This window comes from Rhinolophus ferrumequinum, chromosome 17 (genome assembly GCF_004115265.2).
Source record: "Rhinolophus ferrumequinum isolate MPI-CBG mRhiFer1 chromosome 17, mRhiFer1_v1.p, whole genome shotgun sequence".
NCBI lineage: Eukaryota > Metazoa > Chordata > Mammalia > Chiroptera > Rhinolophidae > Rhinolophus > Rhinolophus ferrumequinum.
This window is the reverse complement of record NC_046300.1, coordinates 10,806,172-10,822,184: the sequence shown is the minus strand read 5'-3', so window position 1 is coordinate 10,822,184 and position 16,013 is coordinate 10,806,172. Positions and strand designations below refer to the sequence as shown.

The following is a 16,013-nucleotide window of genomic DNA, read 5'->3' as shown; positions in this document are numbered from 1 at the left end:
GTGCTACTCGAATGCCTCACTAGATGCCCGCTGTTCACAGTATCACATTAATTCTCACCCAAGAGAAACAGAGCAGCGCTGCCTGTCGTGCTTTGACGGAGACGGCAGACCAGCCCTCCTGATGCCCAAGGCCACACTTGCCAACATGTGGCCTCCTCGGGCCTCCTCAATGCACATGCATGACAACTCCAGTTTCAGAAAAATGCTCATTTGTAAAGCAATTTAACCACTACTATTTAAAAATGAGTAATTATTATTATTGCATCTCAGAGTCAGTCTTTCACCAAAATATGCGTATTGGGTTCAGCAGCCGAGAACTCTGGTAAAAGTCAGATTCCACTTCTAGTCAGTTTCTTTTCTTATTTTATATTTCACTAAAACAGAAAATACCCAAACATAGTTATAGAGTATTAGGAATGTCAGGAAGTACTTCCTTCAGATGCTCTGGACCACTGGATGAAGCCTGAACCCAAGGATTCTGGCAAGAGAGTCTCACTGGCAGGTTTCAAGGCCTACCAAACTTATGTGCTGGGAGCCGGCAGGTTGACACTCAGCTGAGGTTTCAGTGGTGAGCAGTTTCTAAACCACTCTTGAGTTGCATGTGGCCCTAGAACGCATTCCCTTATGGTGTGTGGCAGCATACAGATGTGGTTTTAAAATATGCCCAGTGATAGGGCATCAATTTACTTCTCTGAAGCGTGAAGTAATCAAAAATACAGAAAGTAAAAAATCTTAGCAATCAAGCCATTGTTACCACAATTTGGTCTAAAGAAATCCTCACAGCCTAAGCTCAGCTTTCAAAATTGTGCTGCTTCAGCTCATGAAGTGTAAGGTTGAGCCTCTGCAGAGATGTGCAGACAATTTCTCTCAGATGTGCCATTGGGCAGTCCCGGAAGTCATGCCAAGGTCTTCCTGGCATTTCTAGCACACAACACCTGGGGATCACTTCTCCACAAGGCAGTGTACTCCGCCTTCCATGTTTCCATCTCACAAGGGGATTCTGAGTGGTCCTATTTACATGTTAACACTTTCTCAGTACTTTTACACTTCTGAGCATGTTTGCGTTAGTCACTTTAGTATACCAGGGACATAATCTAACAACAAGAAAAGAATGAAGATTTAACAAAGTAAACAATCACATACTAAAATAAAAATCCATTAACGAAGACACACGCTGCCCCATTAGCTGCAAGTTAGCTAAGACCAACTAAGACAATTCTAAGAACCCACATACAAACTTTAAGAACAAAGCAGTTCTTAAGAATACTATGGTATTTTTGTGAAAATCGTAATTAATTTTACATATCCAATTTATGAAAGGTATGAAAACAAAGTTTCACGTTCCAGGTGATCTATCCCACTTGCTCCTCACACCACCCCTGCAGAAACGCCTTGTCTCGGGGTTCACCAGGCTGAGCACATTACTTTGGTGCGGATCTGACTGACTGACAAAGAAAGAAATATAAAGTGAAGTCAACAGGCAGCTCACAGACATTAGGGGCTGGGTGGTGCTTTTCCTGATACTGTTCTTTATTCAGTAGTATACTGAGCGTCTGCGAAATGCCAGGCTCTGTGTTAGAAAAAGAGCTTTGTGATAAATAACACAGAGACTCGACCCTCTGATTGAGAAAGGAAAACTATGAGCAAACGACACAAAAACCCCAAATAAAGGATTAGCATATTCACCAAAACAATGTATATTTACAAATACTGAACAACTGGAGTCAATTATTTAAATGCAAACACAGTGTTCCACTAGGAAATGTATTAATGTAAATGAAAATAATAAAGAAGATATTATGATAAACTTAATAGAAGCAAATAATGGCATGTGATAAAATTGAACACATTCACAATAAAAACTCTTAGCAAATAAGAAAGAGAAAAGAACATTTCTAAACTGATAAAAAGTTATCTACCAAGAAACATGGAACAAACATAACACCCAATGGTGAAAAGAAAAAACAATCAGGAACAAAATAAAAATTCCTATTGTAACTATTTCTGTCCCAATTGTATTGAACATATTCATGAGCCCAATAGAAAACAAAAAATATAAAGACTGAAGGAAAAAAGAATACGGCCATTGTTACTTAGCTAAAATAGCTGAAACAACTGTCTACATACAAAATCCAATAAAATTACAAAAATATTGGAAATAATAGGAGAATTCAGCAAAATTGCTGGGAAAAGGTACAAAAAAGCAACAGCATTCCCATATATCAGCAACCAACAACTATAAACCATTTTCAAAGCGCTGCCATTTATAGGGAACAGGACAGTCTCAAAGCATCAATCCACAGATAGCTTATTCATTCCACAGTGAAAAGAACCTCTGCCATCTGCCTGTCACCAGGTCAATCAAGTGACTGAACAAAGCAGCCCCACTCAAGGGACAACCTGACCTCAGCGCCTCCTGATGGAATGCACTGGAGGCGCACCTGCCAAATCGCTGAACTTGAATTTTGTGAGGAAATCACAGGATAAACTGACTTCACAAAAGCCAATGCCGGGCAAAACAAAAAAGCCTGGGGAATTATTCCAGATTTGCAGTTTTCAAACTTTTTGGTCTCCGAAGCCCTAAACTCATGCAAATTATTAAGACCAAAGACCTTTTGTTTATAGGAGTTATACCCAGTGATGTTTACCATAGTAAAAATGGAAAATCAGAGCTTTAAAAAATATTTCTCCCCAATTCATTTAAATCACAAAAACATATTAACATGAATAAATATTGTTTGAAAAATAATGACACTTCCGAAGCAAAAAATGTTTAGTGTGGAGAGTGGCACTCGTTTACATGTTTGTGAAACCTCTTTAACGTCTAGTTACTAGAAGGCAGTATGTTGTTCCAGCTGGAATATCCATCATGAAATTTCAGTCTCACGCAGCGATGCCGCTGGATATGAACCGGCAGTTCTCAGGAGAGGGACAGCAAAGGCCTGAGCCACTACATGGCTTTAGCCCGCGGCTGATGGAGCAGGTCAGGGGACCCTAGGGGACTGATTGCTCCTGGTGGGGACATCATGGGGCATTTCCTCTGTCCTCCACGTTCCAAGTTGTCTACACTGAGTGAGCAAGTATTACTGTTATAATAACGTTTTTTTAAGTTTCAGTCAAACTGCTTTCCCTCAAAGCTTGGCAACATTATTTTAGATCCATACATAGCAGTCAGGATGAGGTTACAGAAAATGCCGTTCTAAGTTCCCTGACTGCAGTGAAGAGAAAAATGCACCCGGGGGAAGGATCCGTGCACAGCAAATAATGATCTAAAACCAATGTGACCCAGCGCATCTCCCCTCTCCAAGTACATGGACAGAGCTGAAGGAGCAAATGTCTGGTGATGCTTGAGTGGCGAGCAAAGGATGGCCTTGTAGGAGATAGGGAAAGCGGGTCAGATCTCACTGGGCCCTGCAAGCAGGTTAGGGAGTGGTGCTTTTAACCCTCGGTTCACTCACAGACCCGGGACCTACAAGGGAAATCAGTGCAGTGTTTACTTCACAGCAGAGAACCCGGGCTGAAAAATAAAGACTCTGAATTGGAAAAGCAAAGCCTTGAATCTTGTTCCTGAGTTAGTCACCAAGTGGTTAATGACACAGAGCTATTTCTAACATGGGAAAAGCAATGCCTACCTTACCTTCCTGCATAAAGGTATTATCAGATGTCATGAGATGCCAAAAAGGTAAGAACTTAGATTCTGGCAGTATCACCTTATTAGCATATGGTTCTTAGGTAAATTAAAATTGCTTGGATGAAGGGCATATTATTTGAATTATTGTATACCATTCAGTGAGCCAGAGGAAAAGGAGCAGAAATTGATCTGGGGAAGAAAATGAATTTGGTTTAGGGCACTTTAGGGGATGATGATGTTTGCCCAAACAATTCAGAGAAAAAGAAAAGCTGAAAGCAGATTCTAAGTGCGCACAGGAAGAAAAGTAGGGACGTAGAGACAATAATATGGAGAATTATTTCAAGAAACTGTGAGAGGCAGGGAAGACAGGCACACGCAGCAGAGGGTGTGAAGGGTTTGGTTGTAGGACCATTGTTAATCTTTGGGGCAGGTAGAAAGAGGAAGCAGAAAACACAGGAAGGCCAGGTGGCCCTGGTGAAAGAGGGGACGGAATCAAGAACCCAGGGGCCAGACTGCCAGCTTAGTTTCTATAAGGGAGTGAAGATGAAAAAGCACTATGGCTAAAAATCCCACTCCTCAGAACAAGCAAGGAAAGGATTCTGACCCAGTGTGAACTAGACTGAATTTTTAATCCACAATAAAAGCCAGAACTCATCCAGTTCAGGTAAGATGGCCCCACATTCTGCTCATGTGCTCCTTTTATTCAACTCTCCCTGCATGTGTGTGTGTCTGTGTGTGTGCACGTGTGCGTGCCTGTGTGTACATGTCCATATGTGTGTGTTTTCTCTGACACTTCATACATAAACATAAATAGTGTTGTTGGTCAAGATGTGCTAGAAGTTTATCCTTTGAATCACCTTCTCCCCCAAACACAGCAATGATAGGAAATGCTAGTGCATATGCTTGTACTATGTATATTTTAATCAAAAGACAAGTCACCACTCAAAAACAAGACAATCGACTGTATAAGCCAGAAATGGAACAAAATGCAGGGTGATAAGCAGGAGGCTGGCCAGGCCTCAAGTCCACGGGCTGGCTGAGCTGGTTCTGTATCCCGGGGGGCAGGTGGACCAAAGGCACCACACTCCTCTAGGGTATAACTAGAACCTGCTTGAGCCAAACCAGGGTCCCCTGCCTACGAAGCAGGGCTGAAAAAAGTCACAGCTGCTGCCCTGGAACCACAGGTTGTGTCAACAGCTTCCTACCTACTGGCTCCAGGACTGGCTCTGCAAAACCACAAGATAGGAGCCCTAGGCTACAAAAACCTGGTTCTGGACCAGGGCCTTGGAAGCCCAGGGTGGAGAGGGGAGACTGCAAAAATAAGGAAGTGAGCAGAAAGAGATAGGGAGAGGGAGAGAGGGGGAAAGAGAGAGAGAGAAAATTCCGACTCAAGAAATACACGAGAAAAACTATGAAAGTCACCCAAGAAATTCAATAATCAGGAGACCAGTTTATTCAAAATGAAAAACGAGACTATGAAAGTTTAATGACAATGGACCATCACTGAGTGAGCTCCTGAAGGATCTGTTTCACTAAGAAGAATATAACATACCAAGAAGGAAGGCGCAGGATAGAAGAAACAGTGAGAGAAAGCAAACGTGATCCCAAGCTGCCCTCCACCAAACACAGAAACAGTGAGTGTAGTCAGAGCTCAATGAAAGTTTGTTAGATATATGGTTAGGTTTTATGAACCTCCAGTGATCTATTTGTAGTTCCTAAAAATAACTCATAAATTCTATCTTAGAGGAACTGTTTTATATTTACAATAGCGCCAAGTAATTTAAACTATAAATTACACTTCAGTTCGGCCTTCCATTTTAGCGATGGGTTTCCACCTTTCCTTTGAGGTTGAAGTGTCAAGGGCAAGCAATGCCGCTGCGTCTGCTCGGCCATCCCACCACTCCCTTGCTCTGTCATCTCTGAAGCAGCCCGGCCCACCTCCCTCACAGAGCAGTCACGTAAGTTGCCAAGATCAGTCACTGGCATAACTTCAGATTCAAGGCAGCAGCATTTCAATGCATAGCCCATCGTTCTAACTTTAGAGCAGTTCCCAGTGAGGAAACCGGTTAGAAAGCACTTGTCTGAGACCAGGAGTGTATACGTATGTGTGGAACTCAGTACATGACTGTCATTCACATTCGGTTAGTATTTAATTCAACAAAATTCCAACTTACCAAATAGGTTCCCATTTCTTTTTCCAGGACGACCTGTTCATATAATGTAGCATCAATGTCCGCCTTTAAAGCCTGCACCTTCTTCTTCACCCGCAGGTGGTGCTTCCTTTGGAGCCAATAAGGAAGAAGCGACTCCACAATCTGGTTAAGGATCTGGGACGTAATCAGGAGAGTGGCCAAGCTCTAAAGAGAAGCACACAAGGGACTTTTGGAAACATAGCTGAACAAAGCCATTGTGTGTGTATAATTATGCATTAAAATGGAATTTTCAACAAATAATATACTGTTATGTTATAAAAACTAGTATCAGAAAAGCTAGGAGTTATAATGGTGTTTCTAATTTGTTGTTTTTCCACGGGAAAGACTTAGATTAAAATACATAAAGATTATACTACAAACAGATTATAATAAAAAAGTAAACTAGTTATGAGTCAGTCAGCAGGAGAACAAATTACCTAGAAATTGTATTTTTGTTAACTCATCCTGGCTACAACATAAAGAAATGCTGCTCCCTGTGTACCCGTGTACATGGATCTTTGCCCCCTCTCTGGTGATTTACTAGGGACGAATTAAGGTCCTTGGCAAAGCTGCTCGAGTGGTTTCCAGAGGTGGTGTGTCAATTTCCACTTTCCCCAGATGGATATCAGTGTTTCCATCACACACCATCTTTGCTGGTAATGAAATTCTATTTTTCAAAGAATCCTCTCCCATCCCCTGTTAAATGAATAAGATTCTCTGAAGTATAAGATATGAGAAGTCATACCCCACTAATACACTAAAAGTGGGACTGAAGCGGGTATGTACATCCAACTTACCAATTTCAAAAGTACTATTTTGAACTTTTTCAATTTTCAAAAATAATTTTTAAAAAGTAGCAACATATCTAGTATAGTTCTTAAGAGCACATTTAATTTTACTTTTATGCAAGCTGTTAGGACCATAACTACAAAATCTTTTAACAGTCTCTGTTACACAAATTTTTTTAATTTCCCAAAAAATGGTCCCAAGTTCTCACATAAATACTAAGAAGGCTAGGCTTTGATACTCTGCTCACTAACAATCCCAGAATATTGAAACCAGGAAGGAACAGCCCTTGCTAATAGCTGACTCAAGCATTAAAAAAGAGAACTTAGAAAGCAATAACTTATACTCAACTTACATTCACTGTTATTATGTGATCCAGAAATGGCAACACAACAAAATATATGTCAGACTTTTTTACGCATTTCAGAAACAATACAGCACTGCATAAGATCTGGTCTCTAAAGTTTAACAATTTATTAATTTAAAAATGAAATGTGTAAGACTTATTTAAGGTTACAACAACCACCATTCACCCTGAGACACACAAAAGTTCAAAAAATATTTTTTTCGCTGTTAGAATTGATTTTACAATTCTATACGAATACAAATACATATGAACCATATATTTGATTTTACTGCCCTATATGATTAGTTTTGCAAGTTGGTTAGCTTCAACTAAATTTCTTCTCAGTTGAGTACGATACACAGTACAATTGATAATCTTTTAAATTTAAAATTGGGCTTAGAAATAGACAAAATTTAAAAGATTTTATTTGTCAAAATGATAATGGAAAGACACTGACGTCACCCGAATACAGGAAACCCCCTCTAAAACCTAAAAAGCTGACACCGTTCCGTTATGCTCACTCACCTGCCGCAAAAGCTTCATATCCATCAGGACAAAGGCAATGTAGAAGAGTGAGGCGAAGCAATTCAGAAAGTTGAACTGCCAAGAAAACACAGCTACAGTTAAGGCTGCTTCCCATTCCTTTATTACATCTGTAAATAGAGCGTCTAAAAATGTAACGAGGGACTTCCAGTCAAGTGTTCTGTCAGCCAGATAAGACGGCACAGACTTGTTTCTCCCTCCTCCTCTACTAAGCACATCTATAAACTCTGGAAATGACGCAAGAGGCAACCAAAGGCGCTAAAAGGAAGGCCAACTGGCTCGGACCCCAGGATTGAAGGAACACCACCAGCTCCTCTTATGTTCCTTCAAAAAGGGAGACCAAGTCCCAGCATTCCCCGCCCTCAACCTGGTAACTCGGGTAGCCCACGTGGGCTCATTCCCCACCCAACTTCCTTAGAACAGGAGCCCTGACAACAGCAGGGAACCCACAGAACTGGCGAGGGAGACTGGTCGGGGCCACTCTACTGACGTTCAGCTGCCAGGGGATGTGTGTCCCTCCCTCCACCCTGCCAGTGTCAGGTCACTCCCGTCTCACAAAGAGTTCCAAGATGGCCAGACAGCACCAGCAAGAAGGACCCCGCCCCCAACCACAAGCAGCCCAGCCTCGGAAGCCCCTTTGTGCCCACACATCTGAGACTCCCCACCCTCATGAGGAGACACCCAGGTAGCTGGGTGGCACCAGCAAGAGAGATCGGCCTTAACAATCAGGCCAGCCTGGGAGCATATCTGTTATGTAAGCCTGAGACATCCCTGCCCTGGCCGACATACAGTTCTGGGCTGGGGATCCCACTATAACAAGTGCCATTTCTTCAAGTAGTTTCCTGCTCAAGAACCTGCAGCTACTACCCCTGTACTAATGAGCTCCCTCTCTGCCTCCCTGCCCCACGCTGGCTACTTCCTACTTAGCAGCGTCACTTTCTAAGACTCAAGGCCACTGGATGAGTACAACTGTGAGCAGTGCTTAATGACAGAATGGGGAGTCACTTGAGAGTGAGCAGTTAGATGGACAGAGCCACAGGGGAGAGGTGGGGTGCTAAGTGAGAGCAGACGGAGAAGAGCAAAAGCCTGGGAAGGTGAGAAAGGCTCTCCCTATAAGAATAAAAAGGAAGGGAGAAACACCATGGAGGACAGCAGATTCTAACTTACGAGTCTTTTTACAAGGCAGTCACCTATCATTATATCGTCAGAGAATAATAACGTCACAAATAACTGAATTCTTTTAGACAAAAGGAGTGTTACCTCTAAAGGCAAAAGTTCCATATAATCTTTTTGAATGATCTTTTTAATGCATTTCCTGTTCCCTAGCTTTCCTACACAGAGAACATAGAATATAACTTCCTTGCTGATTCAGTACCAATATTTTGAATGTTAATTATTTCACAGCGCTAGACTTCAGAGCCTTTTTAGATAGGTATGGCCTCTTGCCCCTTTTCTAATGTGCAAAGTGCTAAAATTGTTGAATTCTTAGCATCTTATGACATCTATTTCCTTGCCTGCTCTTGCCTCTATAAATTTACCTATTTCCAGAAAACTAAACGCCTTCCCAATGGTGGTTTCTGATCTTTTAAGGACTGAAAAACCAGATAAATGAGCTTCTTAGAATGATTTCCATAGCTGGGACAAAGACCCTAAGTGGGGGCCTCGATCCCCTGTGTTAAATTGACTCCAGCTGACAGTTCAGAGGATCTATGTGCTGTGTTGACTTTCAGTCACGCTGCAGATGGCTGATGTTACTTTCGATAAATGAGGTGCTTTAAAGCCAGTATATCTGTGTTATTTATAATAACGGTGGAAAGAGGCATAATGTGTGAACTTGTACACAAATGGCAAACAAGGTACACAATGCCCCGTCTCGCTACCTCTTTCCTCCTACCCATCAAAGCAAGCTAGGAACCTCTTGGACTCTAGAAATTTCTTCAATAAATTTTTTTTTTTAAAATCACAATGTTTCATCACTAAACAGATTGTGGGTTAACTGGAAGGATTGTTGAATAGTGAAATAATCAAACAAGTTACCAAAGAGAAGAGAAGAGAAACATGACTAAAAAGTGGATAATTCGTTTTTCACATAACTAGACACTGACTTTAATACTCGTTTCTCCATTTGAAGCCTTAACTCACATGCACATTTGTAATAAGATTATTGACTGCATATGTAAGCACACTTACTAATCAATTCTTGCCTATTTGCGCAAAATATATGAACTGCCATATTGATATCTTAAATTAGAAGCTTTGTATTTATATTCCTAAATATGAAATGGTATGCATTAGTTTCATAAGTAAAATGAAGTTGTACATAAAAACTCTACTTACCACTAAAACTTTCAAAATTAGATGATTCTGGTAGGCAGATTCCAATCTGTGATTCTCTAAAATATTAAAAAGAAGAGGTAATTTCCCTCAGAGAAGGGAACGCTATTGTGAGACTTGTGCTGAGGATAGGTAGGTCCCACACCAAAGCCTCATCAGGAAATACACCGCGCAGTCAATCATGGCTACTGCTTCCCACCAAGAACTTCAGACGAGGAAGAAACTCAGATTAGGACACATTTTTCATGGCACTGCAATAGCATTGTCATGGGAAGTCATTTTTAAGTTACCTCTACAAAGAAATGTGGGGTGTGTTGGCAAATGATCCCCTAGCTAGACACCCAGAAAAAGACCCTGAATAAGTGGTAATGCTAACACTGACAGCAATCTCAAAAGTGTAGGGCAATAAAAAAAGTTTTCTGAACGTGTGGCTTGAATGGATCAAGCTAAAGGGAAACAAATTTCCATCCTCAGCTAGGTAGGAAGAGGAGACACTGTGCCGGTCCTAGGACAGTGTGGCAAAAGAAGAAAAAGGAAGATTCTGAGGGGAAGTGTCGTCTTGCCCAGAGAGGCAGAGTTAGGCTCACCTAGATCCCAAACCCAACTCAGCTGCCTGACCTGGGCAGGGCCCTTACCCTCCTGATACTCAGCCTCCTCGCCTACAAAGCAGGGCTGACCCGACCCTGCTCCCAGGGTCACTGTCAGGATCAGAAATAATACAAAACCGTAGCCCAGTATCAGCAAAGGAAAGCACTCAATAGTTGGCAGCTGTTGTTAAATGACTAATAAAAATAATTTAAAATATCTTTGGCCCATGAAGTTAAGGGCTAGGCTTCTGCCTGGGGAATAATAACATATTTATTTGTTTGGGTGAATAAATAAAGAGTGAATGACCTATCAGGACTGTTTTTAAACTATAACCAAGTTCCTTTAGCACTGGTGCACATGCCAACACCCACCTTCCCTGCGTTCAACGGCAGTCCTCTGGGCCCCCCACAGCTAGACAACAGGCTTTCAGATACTGAGACATAGTTCATTCAGCCAGAGTATCAAGAAGATCATTCAATCTATTCTCAGCATAAAACACAATAGTATAGTATTAGATGCGCAGGTTTAGGACAAGGAGCCAGCTGGATTAGGCTGGCTCCACCATCTGCTGTCCAAACCGTGTTCAGTCTCAGTATCTCTACCCATAAAATGGTCATCTGTGTCTATTTCACAGTGTCCCGAGGTGGTGAGAATGAGACATGTGGATAAGTGCTCAGCAGGGCACCCAGAACACAGTAACTAGCGCTCAGCACACGGGACGTGTGATGACCATGACCTGGAGATCACCGGCGCTCACAAAGCCCGTGAACTTTTCCTTATGTGTCTGCAATGAGCCCAGAACGACGTCACCTGCTTTGCAAGGCAGCAGTTACATGAATCCTATGACATGAGCAATACTATACTGCTTACAGGCAAATAAGATAAATGCAAAGTATCAAGTCTTACCCCATGAAGTTAAAAACTCGGCGGCATAGCGATAGAGGCGGTTCATGATCTCAATGACGACGGCATAGATGATGCTGGGTACATACAACAAGACACTGGTCCACTCGGACCCGCTGTCCTCGTGTAGAGCCAAGGCCCAGGCCTCCATGTCGAAGTAAATCATCATGACATACAGAGAGAAGTAGAGACACAGGCACACAAACGGCAGAGAGACCAGGTAAATGCGCAACTGTCTCTTGTAGCTGGAGTACAGAGGCTCCTCCCTGCCGGTGACGGAATTGATCCCCAGGACCCCATGAAATCCCGGCCGGGGCTCCTCAAACTGTCTCTTCATGGCCAGGGTCCCCCACCTGTAGGTCATGTTGGCACAGCCACGCTTCCACACTTCCAGGATCACCGTGGACCAGATTAGGTTGAACGAGGCGAAAATCACATACTTGTCATAATCTTCCCACACAAACAAGTAGTAAGGCAGCCCAATGACCGCCATGGGGATTAAGGCGAAGGTAAAATATTCCAAAAATCCAAAGTAGAGAGCGATCGTTTCCCCAAAGTAGCCACGGATTCTGTCTGTAATGAAAGAAAAAAGAAACCTTAAGTGCAGCCTGCCAAAGACTTTCTTTTCTTATCATTTCAAGTAAGTTTACTCATTTTCTAGGTAAGTCAGGATCATTTAATACCTTCATTTCCCAATCAGTATGTGATGGTAAACATACCCTCCATGCAGTACAAAGACCCCACTTGTCTGTATAGCGAGCCTGACACTTGTCCCAGCTCAGGGCCCAGGCTCTGCCAGGCACTCGAGCTCTGGTTCCTCTTTACTTCCTCATCTCGTGGATGCCTTTTTCCCAAAGGAAAAAACCACCTTGGGGCTGTCTAAAATCTCCAAGGTCCTTGTTTAAATTCAGCCATGGCCAATGAACCATTTTAATGTAGGGGTTTAATTAATGCTCCCCACTTTTCCCCTAGTTTAATATTATAGTTATAGGTGTTCTTTTCAAAGAAGAATCCCCATTCATAGTATCCTGCTCCCTTCCCACACATAAATTCTCATCAATGTGTCATGGCAAATTTTTCAATACACTGAAGAAAAATTATTCAAAAGCACAAAACAACATTCCATATATTAACTTCTAGAACAGCCATGGAACACATTTATCTATATCTTTACATGGGCACTGGGCTGAAGGTCCAAGCAACCTCACTGTTATTATTCTGTGAACTTGACACAAGCTACCTAATCCAAAAGAGGTCAGCAGCATGGCATCCTCTGTCAGCCGCATCTACGTGAGTCTAGACTATAAAAGCATCCTGCACTGCGACGAGGGTGGGATGCAGGGGGCGGGGGAGGTACAGCAGTTGGAGTTATTATTTCTTGATAAATTACACAAAGTGTAATTTTTTTGAAGCTAATATGTCAGATCAGTCTATAGATACGGTTTAGAGTTAACTGGGATAAGCTGTTTTCTCCTATCCTTAATTTTACTAGCTAACCCAGGAGCTAGATATTAAAACAGTGGGTATGATGAGGTTATCTCGAATCTGGATCAGGTTAAATGCTATCCAAGCAATGAAAAAAAAAAAAAAAAAAAAGGTGCTCATGGTCCTGAGCTCCAATCAGATGACCTCTCTTTTTCGATCTCAAGGGGAAGTTCAAGACCTGCCTGCGCGCCGCTACCATTACCAGTCCCAGCACTTCCCGAGGCCTCAAACCCACCACCACAACCCCGCTCAGCCTTCACCATCAACTCATCTTCTCCTGTTACTTTCTAAAAAGTACCTAATGGATACTTCACTTACAAATCCTAGAGGCAGTATTTTAATTTTCTGCCAAACAAAGGGGGGAAAAATGTCGTAAGTGGAACAAAAAATGACTATTGTGTCACCTGGAATTATCAAAAACAAAACCGTTCCTTTCACAGACTGCAAGGAAAAAAATTCATAATACAATTTCAAAATTTAATCTTAAAAACAATTTTTGTGCATTGTTGAAATATTATCATACTTGTTTTGAGAATGGCAATTAGAAAATTAGTTTAGAGGGATTCCTTTAAACAAAATCAAGAGAGAAATGGCCTTTAGAGAAAATCTGAGAGGAATGGTGTGGGGACAGAGCCCCAAAAAGCAGTTTCCAGGCTCTCGGCCTCACATAGAAGGGTGCTGGCTCAGGTAGTAAATGGCCATCGACTGTGATCAAATGGCCAGCAGCTGTGGCTAGTTGGCTGTCAGCTGTAACCAATGAGCCATTAGCCATGAATATAACTGCTGTGGCTAGGCTAGCAGAAAATGGGGGCTAGCAAGCAGATGGTGGCTGAGCCTGCAAGTGGCACAGTGAGGGTTGAGAATTGTGTTGCTCCTGGTTCCTGTGTCTCCAACCCAGCCGCCAGTGAGAGTATAGTGGTGTGACTCCCCTACCTATGGCTCCGTGGGTGTTCCTTTTTGGCCTCGCCATGTCCTGCGTTCTTATGTGGGGAGTGGGACCAGAGACCCCGCATGACACCCCTCACGACACTTGGCGTAGTCGGCAGGATCCCCTGCACTACAAATGGTCATGGTGAAATCTACCAGCTTAAATGTAAGTCTTATGCTTAAAAAACGTAACTAAACCAAAACATGTGAACATCCATATTGACATAAGTTTACACAAAGTATGTTCAACATGCACCAAATAAAATCATGAGTGTTGTTATCACTGTATTCAGAGAAAACAGATAGATCCAATAATACACACCAAGATACTTATAAACTACCTCGAAAGCTGTTTAAGCCTGCTAGTTTGCCCCTAGGAATGAGCACGGCTTGACTCGCTCCAAATGATTAGCTCTAAAGAAATAGAAATTTTCAAATACAAAATATTCACACACTAAATTCTTATCAAATCTGTCCTTCTCCAACCTTGACATGTACTCATGAAGGCCACTCTGATCTGCCTGTGTTGTTGGTGAAATTTAGCTTGTAATTCAGTCCGTCTAAAATCATAACAGAAGTAAATACATCGGTCAGGTAGCCCATCTTATTCCCCTCCCCCCAACTGGTTCCCCCAGGCAGCTGGTGAGCCCTCCCTCGCAGAGCATCTTCCCAAGGGGGTAACACCGGTGCTGACCAGTGACTTCTCGTTAGCAAGTCTTTCTCTTCTCTGAGAGAACAGATACGGACACATACCTACGGGTTGGAACTTGAAAGTAAACCGGGTATACCACGTGTCCTCAAGCTTCTTCAGGGCTTCATTATCATGTAGCGGAAACACCTGAATCACGATGCCAGACGTGAGCAATCTTCTCACTGCGGAGGGAAAATAAAACAGATTTCAGATTGTCCACGCTATGCTTCATCTGCTTCATCAAATGCGGCAAAGCCACTCCAGTAAGAGAGGGGTGCACACAAAGAGCAAGCTTTTACTGCCTACTCCAAAGGTGTATATTTATTTTGTTCCTCAGAATGTAAATATCTTTACTATTTTGACTATGAAAGCAATAGAAGTTGATGTAAACCATACAGAAATGTACAAATTAGGATTTGAGAGACCCCGTTTATTCTCTCCCTCCTCCAAAAAATAATCATGATAAATAACAGTTTAGTGTATGCCCAGACTTCAAAATATACATATAAAAATATATGTATTTTTCAAAATACACATATATATATAAATGCTTTTTCCCCCTCACCTGTCTACTATTTCCTCATTATATATGCTTAAGTAAAATTGTTAGGTCCAAGAGCATATGTATTTTAAATTTGGACCTATATTATAAAACTGCCCCTAGAAAAATTTTACTAATCTATTCTCTAACTACAGTGAAAGAGAATAGTGTAGTTCCTTTCTTTCTTGATACTGAGTATTTTCAATCATTTTCATCTTTTGTAATATGATAATAAAGGCTTACATTCATAAACAGCAAATACGAAAATAAAATAAAAAAGACTTCCTACTGTCAAGTCATTTAAGTATGGTTTTAACACGCATGCCCATATGTGAAAGCGATAAACTAATTTAGCCAAATACAACATCCCCTCATAATAATAAACGAAAATGGGGCATTCTCTATCCATACTTAAAATGACTCACTGGGTGGATATTTATGAGGAAGTGTGTTCAGTAGACACGGAGAATCCAATGCCATATCTGGAGACATGGAGTACTTTCCATCCAGTTCCTAGTATAGCCTCTTACTAAGGAATACGGCTGCTTATAAGAAGGGATTGGCATCAAGGAAGGATGTTTTGCTGTTTTCATCCATTGATAAGCTTTGAGTTCTTTAAGGTTTATCAGCTCAGCTCTTCAGAGGCCTGCCTCCCTTATCGCCTATCTTTCTAGTCTAGATAGGTGACAAGAATAGCAGTCAACAGTCTCCTCAATTAGAAATGACAAATAAATGTCTGCAGCATGAAAGAGAAACATGATTTAAGTTTTCAGTTTAAAAACACTACATATAACAAAGAGAGACAGTGTATCCTCCCATCTCATAAAATCCTCAGAGTATTTCAAAGTAAACCTAACTTCTTAGAAATGAAAAAAATGATAATAAAGAGGAGATGTCTGACAAGAACAATAGGAAAACGTATGGGTCAAGAAAAAATTCTTGGTTCTTAATATATGGCTCTTCTTACAATTATTTCTCATACATAAATTACACAGAGGAAAAGTTTTAAAAAGCTAGGGTTGTGATGGAATCCTCCTTCTTATTGA

The 16,013-nt window shown here is 41.6% G+C and overlaps 1 protein-coding gene across 1 annotated transcript in view; it reads right to left on the bottom strand.

Moving 5' to 3' along the window:
* Positions 1-16,013, bottom strand: part of ANO10 (anoctamin 10) — a 154,096-nt gene that overhangs the window by 118,182 nt on the left and 19,901 nt on the right. Inside the window, 5 exon segments of the mRNA XM_033132854.1 lie at positions 5,806-5,988; positions 7,481-7,555; positions 9,836-9,891; positions 11,327-11,896; positions 14,489-14,608. Coding sequence (XP_032988745.1) covers positions 5,806-5,988; positions 7,481-7,555; positions 9,836-9,891; positions 11,327-11,896; positions 14,489-14,608 — 1,004 coding nt within the window.